This window comes from Moschus berezovskii, chromosome 1 (genome assembly GCF_049115385.1).
Source record: "Moschus berezovskii isolate FMDL1 chromosome 1, NW_MosBer_1.0, whole genome shotgun sequence".
NCBI lineage: Eukaryota > Metazoa > Chordata > Mammalia > Artiodactyla > Moschidae > Moschus > Moschus berezovskii.
This window is the reverse complement of record NC_142460.1, coordinates 48553981-48578471: the sequence shown is the minus strand read 5'-3', so window position 1 is coordinate 48578471 and position 24491 is coordinate 48553981. Positions and strand designations below refer to the sequence as shown.

General features: G+C 37.8%; 1 protein-coding gene across 1 annotated transcript in view; it reads left to right on the top strand.

Annotated features, from left to right (window-relative positions):
- The window catches only part of GBE1 (1,4-alpha-glucan branching enzyme 1), a 339164-nt gene that overhangs the window by 237717 nt on the left and 76956 nt on the right, over positions 1–24491 (top strand). The window contains exons 11-12 of the mRNA XM_055412202.2: positions 4957–5067; positions 9325–9496. Of these exons, the coding sequence (XP_055268177.2) occupies positions 4957–5067; positions 9325–9496 (283 nt within the window). The remainder of the gene's footprint in view (positions 1–4956; positions 5068–9324; positions 9497–24491) is intronic.

The window sequence follows — 24491 nt, the reverse complement described above, 5'->3', positions numbered from 1 at the left end:
TGTCTCCTGCATCTCCTGCATTGAACGTGGATTCTTTATCCACTGAGCCATTGGGGAAGCCCCATTTTATATATAATAGTATGGATATGTCAATCCAAGTCTCCGAATTTATCTCTCCCCCTCTTTACCCGCTGGGAGCCATAAGTTTGTTTTCTACATCTGTGCTGCTACTTCACTGTTTCCCTTTTTTTTGTTGAATGCTGTCTCATGGCATGGTTGTATCACAGTTTGTTTAATTATTTTTCCAGTAAAAGGTATCTCAATGGTTTCTAGGTTTTGGCTGCTATAAAGAGAGCTGCTATAAACATTTGTGTGCAGATTTTTGTATGAACATAAATTTTCATTACTCTGTGGTAAACGTCCAAAAGTACTGGCTTTTATACTGGTTGGGATGTTGTTGTTATTGTTGTTTAGTCACTAAGTTGTGTCCAACTCTGCAACTCCATGGACTGCAACATGCCAAGGCTTCCCTGTCCTTCACTATCTCTCGGAGTTTGCTCAAACTCATGTCCGTTGAGTCAGTGGTACCATCCAACCATCATATCCTTCGTCGCCTCTTCTCCTCCTGCCCTCAATCTTTCCCAATATCAGGGTCTTTTCCAGTGAGTCAGCTCTTTGCATCAGGTGGCCTAAGTATTGGAGCTTCAGTTTCAATATCAGACATTCCAATAAATATTCAGGGTTGATTTCCTGTAGGACTGACTGGCTTGATCCCTTGCTGTCCAAGGGACTCTCAAGAGTCTTCTCCAGCACCACAGTTCAAAAGCATCAGTTCTTCAGCACTCAGCCTTCTCTGTCCTCCAACTCTCACATTAGTAAATGACCACTGGAAAAACCATAGCTTTGACCATACAGCCTTTTGTCTGCAAAGTGATATCTCTGCTTTTTTATATGCTTTCTAGGTTTGTCATAATTTTTCTTCCAAGAAGCATGCGTCTTTTGATTTCATAGCTGCAGCACTTTCAGCAGTGACTTTGGAACCGAAGAAAATAAACTCTGTCACTGTTTCCACTTTTTCATCATATATTTGTCATGAAGTGGAGGAACCAGATGCCATGATCTTAGTTTTTTGAATGTTGAGTTTTAAGCCAGCTTTTTCGCTCTCTTTCACTTTCATCAAAAGGCTCTTTAGCTCCTCTTTGCTTTCTGCCATTGAAGTGGTATCATCTGTACATCTGGGGTTATTGATATCTCTCCCAGCAATCTTGATTCTAGCTTGTGCTTCATCCAGCGTGGCATTTTGAATGATGTACTTTGCATATAAGTTAAATAAGCAGGGTGACAATATACAGCCTTGACGTACTCCTTTCCCAGTTTGGAACCAGTCTGTTGTTCCATGTCTGGTTCTAACTGTTGTTCTTTAACCTGCATGCAGATATATCAGGAGGCAGGTCAGGTGGTCTGGTATTCCCATCTCTTGTAGAATTTTCCAGTTTGTTGTGATCCGCACAGTCAGAGACTTTTAAACTATTTTTCTGAGTAGTTGTACCATTTTGCATTACCACAAGCAACTTTGGAGAGATACAGTTTCTGTACATTCTTGAACAATGCATTTGTTATTATTGCTGTTTTTTTATATTGGTCATTCTATCAGGTGTGCAGAGATATCTCACTGTGGGTTTAATTTGCATTTCCTTAATGGCGTGTGATGAAGAACTTGTTTTCTTGTGCTTATTTGCCATCTTTATATCTTCTTCAGTGAAGTGTCTGTTAACGTCTTTTGACCATTTTCTAATTGGATTATTTATTTACTGTGGAGTTTTGAGAGTTCTTTATGTAGTTTAGATTCAACCCTTTTGTAGGGTGGTATGTGATTGACAAATATATTTATACCAGACTTTGTTTGTGTTTTCATCCTCTACATGTGGACTTCCACAGAGCTAAAGTTCTTTGTTTTCTTTAAATTTAATGAAGGCCAGTTTATCATTTTTTGTTTTTTTTTTCCTTTTAGAGATCTCTTTTGGTGACAAGTCTAAGAATTCTTTGGTTCTCCTATATTTTCTATTAAACATTTATAATTTTATGTTTAAGTCCATAGTCCATTTGAGTTACTTTTTGTACTATCAGTGTTTACGTTTGTTTTTTTTTTTTTTTTTGTCTAAAGATGTCTAACACTTCCAGCATGATTTGTTGAAAAGTCTAACCTACTTCCATTGAATTGCTTTAACACAGTAGTCAAACTTAACTGGGCGTGTTTGTATAGGTTTATGGATTGTGAATAGACATATACAAATACTACACTGAATCTAAATAATACAAAGTGTCTTAAAATAATACAAATCTACTGTCACATGGTCACAAATCTGCAGTGGTCTTCCTAGACTAAAAATCAAGGCTTTGGTAAGGCTGCACTCGTTCTGGAGGTTCTATTTGTTTGACTTTTCTATCTTCTAAAACCCACCTGTATTCCTTGGTTCATGAGCCCTCCCCCCATCTTCAAAGCCAGGAGGGTAGCATCGTCCAATCTCTGTCTTACTCTGACAACCCAAGCATCTTTTAAGAAAGATTCCTGAAATTTCATTGGGCCCATCCAGGTAATCCAGAGAAGGGAAATGGCAACCCACTTCAGTATTCTTGCCTGGAGAATCCCAGGGACAGAGGAGCCTAGTGGGTTGCTGTCTATGGGGTCACACAGAGTCGGACATGACTGACATGATTTAGCAGCAGCAGCAAATTCCAGGTAATCCAGGAAAATCTCCCTATCTTAGTGTCCTTCACTTCAGCAGATCTCTGAAGTCCTTCTTGCCATGCAAAGTGACATATTCATAGACTGGGTATTAGGATGTGAACATGGGTGGGTGGTCATTATTCTGCCTAATACAGTCTGCCCTCTGGTGCCCGGTGATTCACCCTGCAGTTATGGGGGATGGCTAAGCACCTCTGACTGAATTCCACTGAGCAAAAAAAAAAAAAAAAAAAAGCAAAGGAAGACACAAAACAGGCTGGAACACTATTTCTTGTACCAAAATCTTCATTAATTTCCTATTGCTGTGTAACCAATCACCACAAATTTAGCAATTTAAAACATTTCTGTTATTAGCTCACCCTTTCTTCTAAGGACATCTATTGTATTCAAAGTTCCCTCCCACCCTCCAGGTAAAGGATTATACAAAGAGGTGTATCAGAGGGAGTGGGAATCCTAGGAACCATTTTAGAGTTCTGCCTGTCAGTGTGCAGGACAGAGAAATGAGCCCTCTTTAGAAATATTGTGTTGAGTGAAAAGAACAGGCTCTTTTTAGGCTGTTAATTCTGTGGAGCAGCAGCTTTTATAGGATAGTCAAAGAAGGGATTTTGCTGGATGTCTGAGTGGTGAGAAAACAAAACAAAGCAAAACAATGCAGAGCTTCACAATGGCAGCCTAAGAAGGAAAGCGTTTCATGGGAAGGGGTAGGGACAGCATTCTTTTCTTGTGCAGCAAGCGTTTGCCTAAGAAAGGACTTAGGACACAATCATAATCTGAAATTTCTACAAGTTCATTTGCACTGAAGAGGTTTTAGAGGTACAGAAGCCACACTGGAGACTAACAACCCAAGTGGAGACAAAATTGTGAACACTGTGAAGACTTATCTCAGAGAGACAGCAGTGAGTTGTGGTGGGAAGCGAGATCTTAATTCCCTGCCCAAGAATTGAATCTGCGTAGCCTGGATGAGCGGAGAAGGCAATGGCAAGCCACTCCAGTACTCTTGCCTATAAAATCCCATGGATGGAGGAGCCTGGTAGGCTGCAGTCCGTGGGGTCGCTAAGGGTCGGACACGACTGAGCGACTTCACTTTCACTTTTCACTTTCACACATTGGAGAAGGAAACGGCAACCCACTCCAGTGTTCTTGCCTGGAGAACCCCAGGGACGGGGGACCCTGGTGGGCTTCCGTCTATGGGGTCACACAGAGTCGGACACGACTGAAGTGACTTAGCAGCAGTAGCAGCAGCCTGGATGAGAACCAAGAATCCTAGCCACCAGACCAGCCAGGGCTAGAGGCTGAAGCTATTTTTCCCTGGATCTTTGACCTCAGTGAAAAATGCATTTATCACAGAGGCAGAAACTGTAAATGCAGGTACAAAGTTTATTATTAGAGGCAGAGCATAGCGGCAAGTGGGAAAGCACACAGAGAAATGGTTTGTTTAGTTAAGATGGAAGCAGAGCAGAAATGCACACTCAGAGAGAAGGGTGTGGTGAAGAGCAGTGAGGCAAAGAGGCCATGCCATGACTCTTACCTTAGCTGTTTACAAGAGACAGAAACTGGCTATTTACCCTGTTTCTGTTGTTACTTCCATTTTGGAGGGCAAACAGGAGGCTGATTGTAAGTGCCTTAACTGGAGCCCACCCATCTCCTGTCTCAGGAAATACAAAGGGAAGGTGGTTATAGGAATTCTGCAGGAAGCCCACTTCTTCCTGTCTCATGAAATTCAAACAGAAGGTCAGCTGTAGATGTCTAACTGGAGCCCACGTATCTCCTGTCTCAGGATGATAATTATTTCATGATAATCAGCTTTTATACATTGAAATAATAGTTGTTTTTGTTTAAGAAAGGAACAAGACATTCTTCTTGCTACCTTTTCTTTTTTTTTCATTCAAAGCTAAAATGGTAGCAAGTATATCTCTGCCTTGTGGAAGTTATTGAAAGATCTACTGCACAGCAACACTTTACTGTGGTCATTAATCAAAGTAGCAGCTGTTACAGAAAAAAAAAAAGGGTGCCAAAATCCTAAAGTGCAGTGGTCAAATCATCTGCACAAAAGTGAGCACGTGCACACCCACACACAACACCACTGTCATTTGGATAGCCTGTCCAAAAGCTGTGATTTCAGTAAAAGTGTCAACAAAGCTATTTTTGTTCTATGGGTGTGCTTGTATCTGTCTGTCATAATTTGGATTGATGTGATATATACCCTAAGTCTGGGTTATAGAGTAAGAATAGTAATGATGTATTGAAATTATTTCCTGCCTTGCATTTAGTTACTGAAAGAATATAAAGATGAAGATTGGAACATGGGCAATATAGTGTATACACTCATAAACCGACGCTACCTTGAAAAGTGCATTGCCTACGCAGAGAGCCATGATCAGGTAAATAAATAAGTGTGTAAACCGTTCTCTCTATGTGCCTGTATTTGTTAACGTATCTAAAATAAGCATATCTCAATACAAATTTCTATAGTTCAATACAATTAATGTAATGTGTTATATGTTATGTGACAGCTACTCTTACTTGAAAAACATTTCAGGGACTTCCATGGTGGTCCTGTAGTTAAGAGTTTGCCTTCCAGTGCAGAAGGGACCAAACAATCCCTTGTCAGGGAGCTAAGATCCCATGCATCTCACAGCCAAAAAACCCCAAACATAAAACAGAAGCAGTATTGTAACAAATTCAATAAAGACTTTAAAAATGGTCTAAATCAAAAAAACCTTTAAAAAAGAAAAACATTAAAAAAATTACTTTGCAGATCCATAAATTTCAACTTCAAAATGCAGTACTACTTTTACCCTGCCAAACCGTAATTAAGCGACTATGAATGACAATTGCAAGTGCTGTCTTACAAGTTTTCCTTTGTTGTCACGAGAAGAATGTTAGTGCTAATCCAGGTTAATTTTAATTTCCTTTCCATTTTAGGTTTCCTTCTAAAGATCTTCTTTTATGCCTTTTCACTTGCTTTCATCATTTTTCCCGCCTCAGTCACTAAATCTTTTGCTGATTGATCACCCTGATCTCTGTCCCTCTGTTTTAGTCCTTCGTCTATAATGTAGCCTGAGGTATTTTCCAAAGGGCAAAGCTAATTTTGTCAACCCAGATCTTTTGGTTAAAGTTTCTCACACACAGCCTGTCATATCTTGGCCCATGCCAAAGTTTCTTCTCTGTTCAATCCTCCAAGTGTTCTGTTCTTCAATACTGTAAAACTTTCACCCATTCATAAATAGGTCAACCTTGTCCCAATCTTATACTTTCCCCACACACCTGCAAATGCATACTTCACCTGGGAAACTACTATAAAGAACTAATGCTCTGACTCAGGTGTGTTTCCTGAAGCTTTCATCCAGGTGTTTAGGGGGAAAAATGGTTTCCCAATTCTTCATGTTCTCATCACATTTTAAGCAGAATATTTGTTTCCGTTTGTATTTGCAGCCTTAGTACTATGACTTTTAGTCATGTCCGACTCTTTGCGACCCCGTGGACTGTAGCCCACCAGGCTCCTCTGTCCATGGGATTCTCCAGGCAAGAATATTGGAGTGGGTTGCCATTTCCTTCTCCAGGGGATCTTCCCGACCCAGGGATCGAACCCAGGTCTCCTGCATTGCAGGCAGGCGTTTTAACTTCTGAGCCACCAGGGAAGCCCCAGTAGTCACTCAATAAACATAAATAAATGGAGGAGAGGCCATTTAGTTATTTAAAGCATGTGGATTGTCCCCATAAATTATATAAAATGAAGTCTTTATACTTTAAAAAGACAGTAAACATTTTGAAATTATTTGCAGTATATGAATTAAGAAAATTGAAGTTAAACAATAAGTTCTTATGTTATTTCAGCAGAAATTGACAATTTAAGTTGGAAACTAGTTTTTCAGATGCCTCCTTTTACTATTAAGAAAGTGTAAGTAGACCAGAGGTCAGCTATCAAAGCCCATGAGCCACATTCTGCCTGCTGCTTGTTTTTATAAAGGTAATTGGAACACAGGCATACTCATTCAATTACCTATTGTCTATGGCTGCTTTTGAGTCTTAATGGCAGATTTAAGTAGTTGATACTGAGAAAGTAGCCCACAATGCCTAAACTATGTACTGTTGCCCTGTATAGAAACTTTACTCATTCATGAAATAGACATATGAAGTTTTATATCTTCCTTATTGGGGCAGTACTTTCTTTTAAATTGACTGTGGAGCAAATCAAATAAATACCAATGGAAAAAAAAGAACCAAAATGTAACAAAATAAGAAATGAATAATATTAATTTAAAGATAAGTAAATCCCTTGTCAAGTATATTCAGTTTACTGCAGTCTCTCAGTCATATCTGACTCTTTGCAGCCACATGGATGGCAGTAGCCAGACTTCCCATCCATCACCAATTCCCAGAGCTTAATCAAACTCATGTCCATCACGTTGGTGATGCCATCCAACTATCTCATCCTCTGTCATCGCCTTCTTCTCCCACCTTCAGTCTTTCCCAGCATCAGGGTCTTTTCCAATGAGTTAGTTCTTTACATCAGGTGGCCAAAGTTTGGAGTTTCAGATTCAGCATCGGTCCTTCCAATGAATATTCAGGACTGATTTCTTTTAGGATTGACTGGTTGGATCTCCTTGCAGTCCAAGGGACTCTCATGAGTCTTCTCCAACAACACAGTTCAAAAACATCAATTCTTCAGCACTCAGCTTTCTTCCAACTATCCTTTCTATTCATGTCCAATATCACTTCCATTCATGACTATGGAAAAACCATAGCTTTGACTAGATGATGGACCTTTGTTGGCAAAGTAATGTCTCTGCTTTTTAATATGCTGTCTAGGTTGGTCATAGCTTTTCTTCCAAGGAGCAAGCATCTTTTCATTTCATGGCTGTAGTCACCATCTGCAGTGATTTTGGAGCCCCCCAAAATAAAGTCTCTTGTTGTTTCCATTGTTTCCCCATCTATTTTCCATGAAGTGATGGGACCAGATACCATGGATCTTAGTTTTCTGAATGTTGAGCTTTAAGCCGGCTTTTTCACTCTCCTCTTTCACTTTCATCAAGAGGCTCTTTAGTTCTTCTTCGCTTTCTTCCATAAGGGTGGTGTCATCTGCATGTCTGAGGTTATTGATATTTCTCCCGGCAATCTTGATTCCAGCTTGTGTTTCACCCAGCCCCATATTTCTCATGATGTACTCTGCATAGAAGTTAAATAAGCAGGATGACAATATACAGCTTTCACGTACTCCTTTCCCGATTTGGAACCAGTCTGTTGTTCCATGTCTAGTTCTAACTGTTACCTCTTTGTCTGCATACAGATTTTTCAGGAGGCAGGTCAGGTGATCTGATATTCTCATCTCTTTAAAAATTTTCCACAATTTTTTGTGTGTCAAGTGTATAACAATATGAAAATTAAAATACATTGCAAGCTTCTAGCAAGTAGCACATTTGGGCTCCCAATTTATTTTATATGAATGAATAAAAGAATAATGAAATGAGTGAAATAAACAAATTGAAGATGAAACTGATAGATTAATTTCATAATTTTTCTACCAAGATGTACAGAAACAGTATGGAAGATTTATTTCATACTTTAAAGATCCATGTAATTCCACCTTGTATTAAAAACTGTCAGGAATATACAAAAAGATTTAAGTTACCTAATTCTTCCTAAAAGCAAATACACTGAATTTTAAACCTGATAAAAATTGCAGATATGAACATATGAAAATAGTTTAGACTTTAAAGTAGGTTTATAAAGAAAAATATTTTTCTAAAAATGAAAATAATTGTATAGTAATAAGGTGAGGAGATTATGGTTTAATCTCTGTGTTTCTCTATATATTCTTCCTGTCAATAAATAATCCTTGGCATTAGTTAGCTATTTTTAACCATAAATCATTCCAATTAAGAGACCTTTTCTGCTGCTCAGGGTGTTTGTGAGTTACCTGCCCCATTTGTCAACTATTATATTTTCATATAAAACAAACTTGTTTTAGATTAGATTTCAAATATAATAAGAAAGCAAGTTCTACATTTTAAGAAAAAGTTGTCAGTTTGCTGCTGAAAGGGAAAAAGGTCCATTGTAATATATTTATATACATGTTTTATGTACATAAATATAAGTGTGTATACATATAAATGATTTCTAAGAAACTCTTCCATTCCTTTAAAACAATAAAGTCATGATAAACAAGTCATTTTTAAAAACTGTTAGTATTCTAATAGTTTAAGATTAAGGGATTTTATGAAATCATGTGTGTGAAACTTTGAAAATTGTTAAGCATTACAGAATTTAAGGAATCTGTCATTCAATTTAAAAAAATCCATTGTTTTAAATCCTTAAAAAAGGCTATTAGTGTTTTCAACATTATAACACATGTTATTCTAATTTCTAATGCTTAGTATTAGCAGATATTCAGGTAGCTTATCATGAGTTTTTCACCAAGCTATTTTATAAATAAAAGAAACATAGATACATGAGCTTTCTCATGTATTTCACCAGCTTACGTTCAGCATAGATAGTGACTATTGGAAATACATGGAATTAATACTAATTCACACACTTCTGCACTGTTTTTGTGAAATCACGTGTTACACTAGCATAAATGACAACTCCCTAGTACCTATTCTTTGCATTTACATCAGTGACTTTTATTTTATTAGGCACTCGTTGGGGATAAGACGTTGGCATTTTGGTTGATGGATGCTGAAATGTATACCAACATGAGTGTTCTGACCCCGTTTACTCCCGTTATCGATCGTGGAATACAGCTTCATAAGATGATTCGACTCATTACTCACACACTTGGTGGAGAGGGGTATCTCAATTTCATGGGTAAGTATGAATTGAACCTATATCCAATCTGTGTTTAAAATGTTAACCAATAGTATATATGACACAAGTCTTGTACGATATTGTGCTATAGCTGTTCAGGTTTAAAATAGAATATTATAATTTTATTTCTGTAAAACACTGTCATGTGTAAACTGTAAAAATTAAATTACTTTAAGATTATTGTTATACTAATATATGTTGCAAAATTAACCTAATGGCTGGTATCTTATTTAATACTGTTGTCAATAAGTGGGGTGAAATTTTTTTTAAACATAGAATTGTTATTCTGAATTTAATCATTCTGATTTATGTCATTATTGTAGTGTTTGCACATTGAACATAGAAGGATGTAATTGTCATGTCATAACAACATACTGATCTAATATTATTGGTCTTCTTTGAGGTAACTGTACACCAGTACATTTGTATTATAAATGTGGAAACCAAGGCCCAGGGTATTGTGATGGACAAAAAGGATACTTATTTCAAAAATAGGGAACATGACTATTCAAAAGTCATTGCTGTCTGAAGGATCTTGAATTATAAAATATACAATCAACTAGCACTGTTTTCTGTTCTATTTGGTCAACCAAAACCATTTGAGTTTTAGGAAATTTTATCAGTTTTTAGGGTAGAGAGAGCTGGAAAGACTGGAGTATGCATATGGGAGCCTGACTTAATTTTCTTTAATAAAAGCCTTAGAAAATGAAAAGTGAAAGTTTCTCAGTTGTGTCTGACTCTTTGTGACACCATGTTCATGGAATTCTCCAGGCCAGAATATTGGAGTGGGTAGCCGTTCCCTTCTCCAAGGGCTCTTCCAAACCCAGGAATCACTTTGGATTAATTCATTTCTACCTGGAAATTTTTATTAAAAAAATCTCTGATTGGACTTATAAAAGCCTCTATCATTTGCTTTCATGAGACTAGGAAGCTCAATCAATTAAAGCACATACCAGATTTCCCTGTACAGCCTGTACCTTTTGGTTCATCCCTCTCCTCTCCGGATCACCAAATCTGTTAATATTTCCAACCTGTCAGGAAGTGACCCTCGTGACCTTGAGATTGTACTTTGTCTTCCAGGCACCAACCTGGGCTTTCTGGGTGGACTTTGCAGGCATTGTATTCATAAGTAAAATCAGCCTCAGTTCCTTAAAGGCAGCTGGTCCTCCCAGACACAGTGGACGTCATTCATAAGTACAGCCTTTCCTAATAGAGAAACAAAATCAATTATGACCTCTGAGTTCATGTTGTTGGTCCTGTCATTAATTCTTGAAGCCTACTGCATCCGAGAATTCTAGTAATCCAGACTTGGTTTACTGCTTTAGTCTGGAAGTTGTTAAGCATTGTCAGCTTAGAAGCCTGTACTGAAGAATTGAGAGTGTCAGTAGTTTGTAGTACGTGATAGTTTTTTTTCTGACACTGTGCTTCATTGAAGACAATTCTAGCCCATAGCATGTAACATAGCATCTGAGTAAAACAAAACTATCTGCAGATAACAGAGACTTAATGTCCCTAGTTAATTGATTATTGATAACTTTCAGATAAAAAATGTCTGAAAAAGTTCATAATGAGAACTATTTCTTGAGTCTTGGTATTATTTTCCCTGAAGGTAAAAATGGATCATGGACAGCTAAGATCTTAACAAATTTCCAGTAATTACATAAATTCTTTGAAATGTTTATATTAATATCATTTTAACTGTATATATTTAACTGAGGGCTGACTGAACTGCTTTTCTGTTTTGGAAACTCTTCCCATAGAACTTTCAGTAGTAACCCAACTAAATAAACATAATTATTTGTCTCTCTTATAAGGTCTGTAAACTGACCATATTTGTGGTATCAAATGTAATTTTGAGATTATTCTTTGATATAGGACTCAAAGATATTTTGAAGTTTTCTTTCTACATTTGTTCTTCAAATGGCTTATAATGTTTAACTCCAACAGAACACTTTTTAAAAATTTCTTCTGGCGCAATCAGTTCAGTTCAGTTCAGTTCAGTCGCTCAGTCATGTCTGACTCTCTGCGACCCCATGAACCACAGCACGCCAGGCCTCCCTGTCCATCACCAACTCCCGGAGTTCACTCAAACTCATGTCCACAGAGTCGGTGATGCCATCCAGCCATCTCATTCTCTGTCATCCCCTTCTCCTCCCGCCCCCAACCTTTCCCAGCATCAGAGTCTTTTCCAGTGAGTCAACTCGTCGCATGAGGTAGCCAAAGTATTGGAGTTTCAGCCTTAGCATCGGTCTTTCCAATGAACACCCAGGATTGATCTCCTTTAGAATGGACTGGTTGGATCTCCTTGCGGTCCAAGGGACTCTCAAGAGTCTTCTCCAGCACTACAGTTCAAAAGCATCAATTCTTCGGCGATCAGCTGCAATATCTTATCTAAATCTAGCATTTCTCTGCTAACTCTGAAATCAGTAATCTCTAATATCTTTATGATTTCTCATTATTGATGTTTTATGAAATTTAGTATTTTCCCATGAGCTCCCATGACTTTAAATATTGTTTTTTCCACTTTCTGATCATGGCCTTCTCCTGCCTCATGGCTTTAATGCCTGCAGTGTTCTCCAGCTGACCTGTAGGCCTTGCATGAATGGTCTCCCATGGGTCTCCCCGCTGATGGCCCTGCTCCAACCAAGTAGACTTTCTTTCATTCATTTCATTGAATGCACCAACCTGCTTCCACTCTGATCTCTTTATATTTTGCTGTTCTCCCCTCTTAGACGCATCCTACTGAAACGCCCCCTTGCTATACCTGACAAAATCCTTCATCTGCAAATCTTGTTTCCTTAGGAAAGCCTTTTTCTAAAGCCTCAGACTTCACTAGTTTTACCTATTATACATTTTTATATTACCCTATTACTTAACTTTTGTGGCACATAAAAAATTATATTTAAAACATTATTAAATATGTGACTGCCTTGGTAAATTTAAAATGAAATGAAAATTGGGGTCTTATTCACTTAAGACTAGTAGCAATTAGCACAGGATCTAGCACATCACAAGGCTTTCATGTTTTTCTGAAAAAACATATTTTGTATATTTATATATATGTATATGTATATATATAATTACCTTGTAATATTTTTAGCAGTGGTTCATTAGTTGCAATCACCACTTGTAGTTATAAGCAAAGTTATTTTTTTCAAGTGGCATGGAAGAAATAAATTTTTTAAATGATCAGTTAAAGAAATTTAAGACCAAGGAGCAGCAATCTGGTTGTTTACTCATGTTTTAGGCATTCTAAAACTTGTTAGTTTTCTAGAATTTTATTTTTATTTCCCTCTAGTAGAGAGAGAATGAGTTAAAAGAAGAAAGCAACAACACATTTTTGTATTTTTTCATTTAAATATGTTTACCTAAATTTGTCAGGCATTTAGATATGTGTTCTGCTTATCAAAAATCATTAAGATCAGTGTAAACTTTTCACAATGATGCCAGTTTGGTAGATTTACTTTGTTTTGTTTGTTGTTATCTTATATACTCCTAATTCTGTGTTTCAAAAAATTCTTTCACTCTGATAATGGCATTTGCAGCAACATGGGTGGACCTAGAGATTACCATACTGAGTGAAGTAAGTCAATATAAAGAAACACAAAAATCATATATCTCTTATTTGTGGATTCTAAAAAACCAGTAAAATGAACTGATTCACAAAGCAGAAATAGAGTCATATATGTAAAATACAAACTAAGAATGGGGAATAAATTGGGAGATTGATATTGACATATACACGCTGCTGCTGCTGCTAAGTCACTTCAGTCGTGTCCGACTCTGTGTGACCCCATAGACGGAAGCCCACCAGGCTCCCCCTTCCCTGGGATTCTCCAGGCAAGAACACTGGAGTAGGTTGCCATTTCCTTCTCCAATGTGTGAAAGTGAAAAGTGAAAGTGAAATTGCTCAGTCGTGTCCTACCCTTAGTGACCCCACGGACTGCAGCCTACCAGGCTCCTCCATCCATGGGATTTTCTAGGCAAGAGTACTGGAGTGGCTTCTACTAAATATAAAATACGAAACTGGTAAGAATCTACTGTATAGCACAGGGAACTCTACTTGATATTCTATAATGGCCTATATGGGTAAAGAATCTAAAAAAGAGTGAATATATGTATAACTGATTCACATTACTGTATAGCAGAAACTAACATAATGCTGTAAATCAAATACATTCCAATAAAAATTAATTGAAAAAATTTTAAAGCAGAACATTTATTCTTTTTCTCTCTTTAAAACACAATAAATGTTAAAGTTGTATTGTTGAGTCACTCAGTCATGTACAGCTCTTTGTGACCCTGTGGCCTGCAGCATGCCAGGCTTCCCTGTCCTTCACCATCTCCAGAGCTTACTTAAACTCATGTCCATTGAGTCAATGATACCATCCAACTGTTTAGTCCTCTGTCATTTCCTATTTCCTAAAAAAAAAAAAAGAAAGAAGGAAATCCACTCTGGTTGAAGCAGGGGAATACTTGCTTTTTTTTTTTTTTGGCTTACTAGGTTATTTTAATTATGAATCAGTTCAGTTCAGTTCAGTCAGTCATGTCTGACTCTTTGCGACCCCATGAATCACAGCACACCAGGCCTCCCTGTCCATCACCGACTTCCGGAGTTCACTCAAACTCACCTCCATCAAGTCAGTGATGAATAGATAGATTTATATTTCCTGTTATTACATCATATCATCATATGAAGGAATCAGGTATAAAATGGGGACCTAAATTAGCCGAATTATTTGTATGTTTTTGCATCCTAAGAGTTGTCATTATAAATATTAGTAAAAGTAAATTTATATAGACACAGCATGCTATATTGTCTTAAGACATTTTCTATGCATCATCATCTAAATTAATCTTCATAAAAGTTTCTTTTTTTTTTTTAATACAGTCTTAGTTGCAAAGAAACGTGAGGTTAAAATTAGGGGAGTACTCAGATATCTAGGTAGATGTCCCAAGCCCCATTTTACTAAAGCTGCAACTCGGACAGGAAAAGCAACACACCTAACATTGTGCAACTAGAAAATTAGAGCAGCTGATTATCTTTCTCTTCTATTTCCTGTTTCAGATAATTAGAAACAAAATTATTATCAGATCAGTATATAGATTAGCTACCAAAATGTGGTTAATAAATATATTTCTGGGAAAAGGTAGAGCACTGTGATTAAGAAAATGATCTGGATGGGAACCCAGGCTTAGCTGTGTGAGCTGAGTAAGGGGCATCATAACCTTGTGCCTTTGTTTGCTCAGTAGTGGAATGGAGTAGTGCAAGCCTCATAAGATTGTTTCCAGGGTGAAAATGATTTAATACGTACACAAGACTTAGCATGTTATCAGGCACATAGCTCATAGTTAATGTTTATTTAGATTTAATTTAACTCTAAATTAGATTTACTATTACTATTTTTATTATTACTAGCTATTCTATTAAATAGAAAGAAAGAAAGTGAAGTCGCTCACTCATGTCCGACTCTTTGCGACCCCATGGACTATAGCCTACCAGGCTCCTCCATCCATGGAATTTTCCAGGCAAGAGTACAGGAGTGGGTTGCCATTTGGGGTCCTAGCTGCTGATATTCCAATTCCATCCAGGAGTGCCTCTTTAGGCTCTCATCTGTTGGTATACAGTTTAATATAAAAGCATCATAAAATATTTAATTCATTTCCTCTAAAAATATCAATAAAATTAGGAATTCTTGTTAAAAAATGAAATGACATTTCCTAGGTGGTATTGTGTGGTTCACAGGACTGGAAACAGTCAGATTTCATTCCAGTCCCAAAGGACAATACCAAAGAATGTTCAAACTACTTGACAATTGCACTTATTTCACATACTAGCAAGGTTATGCTCAAAATCCTTCAAGCTAGGCTTCAGCAGTACATGAACTGAGAGCTTCCAGATGTACAAGCTAGATTTAGAACAGGCAAAGGAACCAGAGATCAAATTGCCAACATTCAGTGGATCATAGAGAAAGCAAAGGAATTAAAGGAAAACTTCTACTTCACTGACTATGCTAAAACATTTGGCTGTGTGGATCACAACAAATTGAAAAATCCTTAAGGAGATGGGAGTATGAAACCACCTTACTTATCTCCTGGGAAACCTGTATGTGGGTGAAGAAGCAACAGTTAGAACTGGACATAGAAAACAACTTACTGGTTCAAAATTGGGAAAGGAGTACACAAGCCTATATATTGTCACTGTGCTTATTGAGCTTCTTTGTAGAGTACATTATGCAAAATGCTGGGCTAGGTGAATCACAAGCTGGAATCAAGATTGCTGGGAAAAATATCAACAACCTGAGGTATACAGATAATACCATTCTTATGGCTGAATGTAAAGAGGAACTAAAGAGCCCCTTGATGAGGATGAAATAAAAGAGTGAAAAGGCTGTCTTGAAACTCAACATTAAAAAAACGAAGATCGTGGTATCCAGTCCCATCACTTCATGACAAATAGAAGGGGAAAAGTGGAAGCAGTGACAGATTTTGTTTTCCTGGGCTCCAAAATCACTGAAGATAGTGACTGTAGCTATGAAATTAAAAGATGCTTGCTCCTGGAAAGGAAAACTATGACAAACCTAGGCAGCGCATTAGAAAGCAGAGACGTCTCTTTGCCATCTAGTCATGGTTTGTCCAGTAGTCAAGCACGGATGTGAAAGCTGGACCTTAAAAAAGTCTGAGTGCCAAAGAATTGATTGCTTTCAAACTCTGCTGCTGGAGAAGACTCTTGAGAGTCCCTTGGACTTCAGGGAGATCAAACCAGTCAATCCCAGAGGAAATCAACTCTGTATATTCATTGGAAGGACTGATGCTGAAGCTGAAGCTCCCGTACTTTGGTCACTTGATGCAAAGGATCAATTCTTTGGAAAAGACTCTGATTCTGGGAATGACTGAGGGCAGGAGGATACGGGGGAGACAGAGGATGAGATGGTTAGATTTCATCACAGACTCGATAGATATGGATTTGAGCAAACTCTAGGAGATAGTGGAAGATAAAGGAGCTTGGTGTGCTGCAGTCCATGGGGTTGTAAAGAGTCGGACATGACTTAGCAGCTGCACAACCACAGTTATGTGGTTATTTATATAGAAATTAAGCTGTTTTCTGTAGTCAATCTCACTAAGAGTTAATATTGTTTGTTTTTAATTCATGGTTATGTCTTTTGAATGTTGTTGCTAAAACATCTTACTTTGTTTTCCTGTATGAAGAGGTTTGATGGTTGCCTGGATTCTCATTTCTAGGATAAGCCAATGTGATGTTAATCAGTTAACATTTATTATATGGTTTCTATGTATGAGTGTGTGTATGAGCGTTAGATAAAACTTAACATGTTTTTCTTACAAACCTGTGCTCAGATTTATGTCACACAGAAGTAAGGGCGAGGCAAGTGAGCAAGAGAAAGACAGAGGAGATAGAGACAGAGAAGCAGTGTGAGAGAGAGGGGTAGAGAAATCATTGATTTAAGGCAAGTCCTGTTTAGAGAGTCAGTGAATTTGAGATATATATCAATTTCAACTATATATTTCATATATTCATAACACATTCTAAAATGTGTTCTAACACAGTTTATTACATTCTTTCATGCTTCAGACATTTATATGTGTCTACTACATGCCAAGTATTGTTAAGTGGTGGATATCCCTAGGTGAAAAAGACTTCTTGCCATCAGGGTCTCAAAACCCAAGAGGAGTCCAGACAAGTAAGCAGACCAGTATGTCTGGCCTAGTTCATTCACTCACTACAGTGATAGAGATAAGCAGAGAATGTTATGTGAATATGTAGGAAATTGAATTAACAAATTGCATTCTTGGTGGAATTTATGAGCTGCTCAGCCAGACAAACTTAGAAGAGTAGAAAGACACAAAAAAGCCATACCACAAACTTAGGAAAAGTCCAAGAAGGAGTAGGACTGAATTAACAGAGTAAGATTAAAGTCAGCTGGGAATATTAAACTTCAAATAAATGAAGAAATGGGCCCGAGGAAATCAATTTAGAGATCATTCATTGACTGGCAAGTTTAATGAAAAAATGTGGTTTTCAATCACTTTAAAACTCTTCAGTAAGAAAGGCCTGGTATTGATTGATAGTTTAATAGCTTTATGTTTTTTTTTAATCTATTTATAATATAACTAAAAGAAGACAGATTAGAAAAATATGATGTGGTTATTGATAATCTATGTGGATATATCTATGCTATTTGTGAAATCAGTGGTTATTTAAGGTTTAATTTTTAGTTAAAAATAAATATAGAATGAAAAACATCTGCTTTACACATAGGGTTACCTCAGTGAATATATGTTGCAGGAATACCTAATTTTATTGTGCTTCACAGATATTATGTGTTTTACAAAGTGAAGATTTGTGGAAACCTTGCACTGAGCAAGTCTATGAACACTGTTTTACCAAGAGCATTTACTCATTTCCTGTATCTGTCCCATTTTGGTAAATATTGGAATATTTAAGACATTTTCATTATTATTATATTTCTTATGGTAATCTGTTACCAGTGCTCTTTTTTTTTTTTCATTGAACTATAATTGATTTGTAATGTTAGTTTCAGGTATACAACATAGCGACTCAAGATTTTTACATATTCTATTTTTTAAAAGTTCTTACAAAATAATGGCTATATTTCCCTGTGCTGTACAATGTCCCTGTAGCTTATTTATTTTATACATAGTAGTTTTTTATCTGCCACCTTTATTTTGCTCTTACCCCTCCCTTTCCCCACTGGTAATCACTAATTTGTGAGTCTGTTTCTGTTTTTTTATATTCATTTGTTGATTCATTTTTTCAATTCCATACATAAGTGATAATGTAGCATATTTGTCTTTCTTTTTCTGACGTTTCACTAGGCATAATACCTTCTGGGTCCATCTACATTGTTGCAAGTGGGAGAATTTGGTTCAGTTCAATTCAGTCCAGTCACTTAGTCGTGTCCGACTCTTTGTGACCCCATGAATCACAGCATGCCAGGCCTCCCTGTCCATCACCAACTCCCGGAGTTCACTCAAACTCATGTCTATCGAGTTGGTGATGCCATCCATCCATCTCATTCTCTGTCGTCCCCGTCTCCTCCCGCCCCCAATCCCTCCCAGCATCAGAGTCTTTTCAAGTGAGTCAACTCCTCATATGAGGAGGCCAAAGTATTGGAGTTTCAGCTTTAGCATCAGTCCTTCCAATGAACACCCAGGATTGATCTCCTCTAGAATGGACTGGATGGATCTCCCTGCAGTCCAAGGGACTCTCAAGAGTCTTCTCCAACACCACAGTTCAAAAGCATCAATTCTTCGGCACTCAGCTTTCTTCACAGTCCAACTCTCACATCCATACATGACCACGGGAAAAACCATAGCCTTGACTAGACGGACCTTGGTTGGCAAAGTCATGTCTCTGCTTTTTAATATGCTGTCTAGGTTGGTCATAATTTCCTTCCAAAGAGTAAGCGTCCTTTAATTTCCTGGCTGCAATCAGCATCTGCAGTGATTTTGGAGCCCGAAAAATAAAGTCTGACACTGTTTCCACTGTTTCCCCATCTGTTTCCCATGAAGTGATGGGACCAGATGCTATGATCTTCGTTTTCTGAACGTTGAGCTTCAAGCCAAACTTTTCACTCTCCTCTTTCACTTTCATCAAGAGGTTTTTAGTTCCTCTTCACTTTCTGCCATAAGGGTGGTGTCATCTGCATATCTGAGGTTATTGATATTTCTCCCAGCAATCTTGATTCCAGCTTGTGCTTCTTCCAGCCCAGCTTATGCAGGTCAGGAAGCAACAGTTAGAACTGGACATGGAACAACAGACTGGTTCCAAATAGGAAAAGGAGTACGTCAAGGTTGTATATTGTCACCCTGCTTATTTAACTTATATGCATAGTACATCATGAGAATTTAGTTATGTTTGAGTAATATTCCATGTGCCTGTATGTATTTATAAATACGTATATATTTTTTATATCATATCTTCTTTATCCATTGATCTGTTGATATACACTTAGGTTGTTTCCATACCTTGGCTATTATAAATAATGCTGCTGTGAACATCAGGGTGCATGTATCATTTCAAATTAGTGTTTTCATTTTTCTTCAGATATATTCCCAGGATATATGCTGGATTGTATGATAGTTCTATTTTTAATTTTCTGAGGAACCTCCATACTGTTTTCCATACCCACAGTGTATTGGGGTTCCCTTTACTTCACATCCTTGCCACCCTTAGTTATTTGTACGCTTTTTGATGATAGGTATTTTGACAGGTATTTGGTGATATCTCACTGTGATTTTGATTTGCTTTGATGGTACTACTACAACTTGCTGAAAGTTCAGATGGTGGTAAACATATTTTAACAATACATTTTTTTAAATTAGAATATGTACATTGTATTTAGAAATATTGCTATTGTTATAGATTATCAGTTCAGTTCAGTTCAGTCACTCAGTCGTGTCCGACTCTCCGCGACCCCATGAATCACAGCACGCCAGGCCTCCCTGTCCATCACCAACTCCCGGAGCTCACTCAAACTCATGTCCACAGAGTCGGTGATGCCATCCAGCCATCTCATTCTCCGTCGTCCCCTTCTCCTCCCGCCCCCAACCTTTCCCAGCATCAGAGTCTTTTCCAGTGAGTCAACTCGTCTCATGAGGTGGCCAAAGTATTGGAGTTTCAGCTTTAGCATCAGTCCCTCCAATGAACATCCAGGATTGATCTCCTTTAGAATGGACTGGTTGGATCTCCTTGCAGTATAAGGGACTCTCAAGAGTCTTCTCCAACACCACAGTTCAAAAGCATCGATTCTTCGGCGATCAGCTTTCTTCACAGTCCAACTCTCACATCCATACATGACCACGGGAAAAACCATTGCCCTGACTAGACGGACCTTGGTCGGCAAAGTAATGTCTCTGCTTTTTAATATATTATCAAGGTTGGTCATAACTTTCCTTCCAAGGAGCAAGCGTCTTTTAATTTCATGGCTGCAATCAGCATCTGCAGTGATTTTGGAGCCCAAAAAAACAAAGTCTGACACTGTTTCCACTGTTTTTCCATCTATTTCCCATGAAGTGATGGGACCAGATGCCATGATCTTTGTTTTCTGAATGTTGAGCTTCAAGCCAACCTTTTCACTCTCCTCTTTCACTTTCATCAAGAGGCTTTTGAGTTCCTCTTCACTTTCTGCCATAAGGGTAGTGTCATCTGCATATCTGAGGTTATTGATATTTCTCCCAGCAATCTTGATTCCAGCTTGTGCTTCTTCCAGCCCAGCGTTCCTCATGATGTACTCTGCATATAAGTTAAATAAGCAAGGTGACAATATACAACCTTGACGCACTCCTTTTCCTATTTGGAACCAGTCTGTTGTTCCATGACCGGTTCTAACTGTTGCTTCCTGACCTGCATACAGGTTTCTCAAGAGGCAGGTCAGGTGGTCTGGGATTCCCATCTCTTTCAGAATGTTCCACAGTTTATTGTGATCCACACAGTCAAAGGCTTTGGCATAGTCAATGAAGCAGAAATAGATGTTTTTCTGAAACTCTCTTGCTTTCTCCATGATCCAGCGGATGTTGGCAATTTGATCTCTGGTGCCTCTGCCTTTTCTAAAACCTGCTTGAACATCTGGGAGTTCACGGTTTACATACTGCTGAAGCCTGGCTTGGAGAATTTTGAGCATGACTTTACTAGCGTGTGAGATGAGTGCAATTGTGCCGTAGTTTGAGCATTCTTTGGCATTGCCTTTCTTTGGGATTGGAATGAAGACTGACCTCTTCCAGTCCTGTGGCCACTGCTGAGTTTTCCAAATCTGCTGGCATATTGAGTGCAGCACTTTCACAGCATCATCTTTCAAGACTTGAAATAGCTCAACTGGAATTCCATCATAGTATAGTGTAAATTAACTTTGGTATGCACTGAGAAGCTAAACAATTTGTGTCACTCACTTTACTGCCATATTCACCTAACTAAGGTAGTCTGGGACTGAACCCACAATGTCTCCTTGGTATGCCTATGTTTGTTTGTAAATAAACTGCTAAAGCAATTCAAAGAAGAAGAAAATGAGGATAATGATATATTTTGTCCCATTTTCCGGTGGTTCTCTAGTTCTCTTAGATGTGCTACCTTTTGCTAACCCAGTCTTCTGAGCTGGAGGGAGTAGCCACATGGCCCAGTCATGTGACTTGTCAGGAATTGCTGTAGAGAGGTATGGCCAGGCAGGCAAATGGGTTACTATGTCCAATAACTGTGAAAGAGGAAAAAAACACACCAGTATTGCTACTGCAGTATTAATTACAGGTACGGTTGACCCTTGAACAGTGCAGGTTTGGACTGCAAAAGTCCACTCATATATGAATATTTAGGACTATAGTACTACACAATAAGTGGTTGGTTGATTTTATGGATAAGGAGAGACCATGGATATGGAGGGTAAGTTATTAGTGGATAAACTGACTTATTGTTCAAGAGTTAAGGGTAATACCAAAATAATGCAAATATTATTTAATCGTTTTTATATTTGAATTTCAATAATGATATGTATTAAAGTATTGTCATCGTTAATTAGCTCTAAGTAGGTTTCTGTGAAAAATAATTTTCTGGCTCTTCAGAAAGCCCTTTGTAATCCTGTCCTAGACTGGGCAATGATGAGGAGAAATTTATATTGAACAGCTAACTCCAAATATTTTCATTTTAATGTAACCAGATTTCTTATGTAATAATGAAGAAAATCTTTTTAAGCAAGTTTTTTTTTCTTTGGTAAAGATTGTAATCTTATTAATGAGAGCTTGCTGCTAGTTTTGTTTCAAAGGAAGTTGGTTTGGTTTTCCCTTGTGATTTGAATACATTTTCTTGAGTTTCATCATGTATAGATAGAGATTCAAATGCAGAATGATCTGAATCACTTTCAGTTCTGTCATGTTCATATTCCACTCTTTCAGAAATTCTTTGAAATAAAATAAGAATCTTTCTTGCAACAGAAGCTTTGCTTTCTCAGTTTTCATTTTCTTTTTCCTCTTGGGGATTCTATGTTAGAGAAGAACGTTTTCTAATGAGTACACCTTCATTCTATTTTAAATTTTAATGCTGCATATAACTCTCAGGGTGTATCTCAAAACATAAATGATTCAAAATTCTCATTTAAAAAATACTGAACTAGCAGAGTTAAATCAACAAAACTAGCAATATTTCACTACTGTAATATGGCATTGTAGTCTAGAAAACTGAAAAACCATGTTGTAATCATAAAACACCTATTCCCCATCACATCAATTGTTAATGCATAAAACTGAAACGTCAAAAGTAATCTGGAATCAATGGACTCATTGATTTGTTCACACGTTTATTTATTCATTCATTCAGTTAAATTCATTGTTTCCATGTCAGTTTCTAGGTGTAAATACGGATTGTTTGTAAGCAGAGCTGTGTGAAGACAAGTTTTCCTTGATAGCTTTTATATTATCAGTGAGTTCTTTGAGAGTGGAAAGAATAAGAGAAAAAAGTAGAACTATGAAACAGACATCTTCAAACTGTAGTAGGATATCTGATTTATACTTAATGCTCATTGATATTTGTAATCAAGATTATAAATCAAATCAGCCTCTTGGTTGTGTGATTTTTTTCTTTTCTTCTAGAAGACCATGGTTGACCAAGGGTTGAAATTTTGTCAGTCATCTGTCAAAAAGAGCGAAAAGTTTTGAAAGCATTAGAAAAAACTGATAAAATAGAGAACCCATTAATCAGTAGATCTTTGGAATGACCTGGAGAGTTTCAAAAAATACTATACATTGACTTGGTCTTGGCTATAGCCTAGGATTTGGAAATTTTTAAAGATTCCTTCAAATGGGTATAACTATGCCAAAGCCTTTGACTGTGTGGATCACAATAAATTGTGGAAAATTCTGAAAGAGATGGGAATACCAGACCACCTGACCTGCCTCTTGAGAAACCTGTATGCAGGTCAGGAAGCAACTGTTAGAACTGGACATGGAACAACAGACTGTTTCCAAATAGGAAAAGGAGTACGTCAAGGCTGTATATTGTCACCCTGCTTATTTAACTTATATGCAGAGTACATCATGAGGAATGCTGGGCTGTAGGAAGCACAAGCTGGAATCAAGATTGCCAGGAGAAATATCAATAACGTCAGATATGCAGATGACACCACCCTTATGTCAGAAAGTGAAGAGGAACTAAAGAGCCTCTTGATGAAAGTGAAAGAGGAGAGTGAAAAGGTTGGCTTAAAGATCAACATTCAGAAAACGAAGATCATGGCATCTGGTCCCATCACTTCATGGGAAATAGACGGAGAAACAGTGGAAACAGTGGCCGACTTTATTTTTCTGGGCTCCAAAATCACTGCAGATGGTGATTGAAGCCATGAAATTAAAAGACGCTTATTCCTTGGAAGGAAGGTTATGACCTACCTAGACAGCATATTAAAAAGCAGAGGCATTACTTTGCCAACCAAGGTCCGTCTAGTCAAGGCTATGGTTTTTCCAGTGGTCATGTATGGATGTGAGAGTTGGACTGTGAAGAAAGCTGAGCGCCAAAGAATTAATGCTTTTGGTGTTGAAGAAGACTGTTGAGAGTTCCTTGGACTGCAAGGAGATCCAGCCAGTCCATCCTAAAGGAGATCAGTCCTAGGTGTTCATTGGAAGGACTGATGTTGAAGCTGAAACTCCAATACTTTGGCCACCTGATGCAGAGAGCTGACTCATTTGAAAAGACCCTGATGCTGAGAAAGATTGAGGGCAGGAGGAGAAGGGGACAACAGAGGATGAGATAGTTGGATGGCATCACCGACTCGATGGACATGGGTTTGGGTGAACTCCAGGAGCTGGTGATGGACAGGGAGGCCTAGCGTGCTGCGGTTCATGGGATTGCAGATTCAGACACAACTGAGCGACTGAACTGAACTGAACTGAAAGATTCCTTAAGGATAAGAAGTGAAGAGAGAATTCCAATAGGAAAGTTCTCTGATTCTAGAACAGAAATCATAGAGGGCGCAGTACA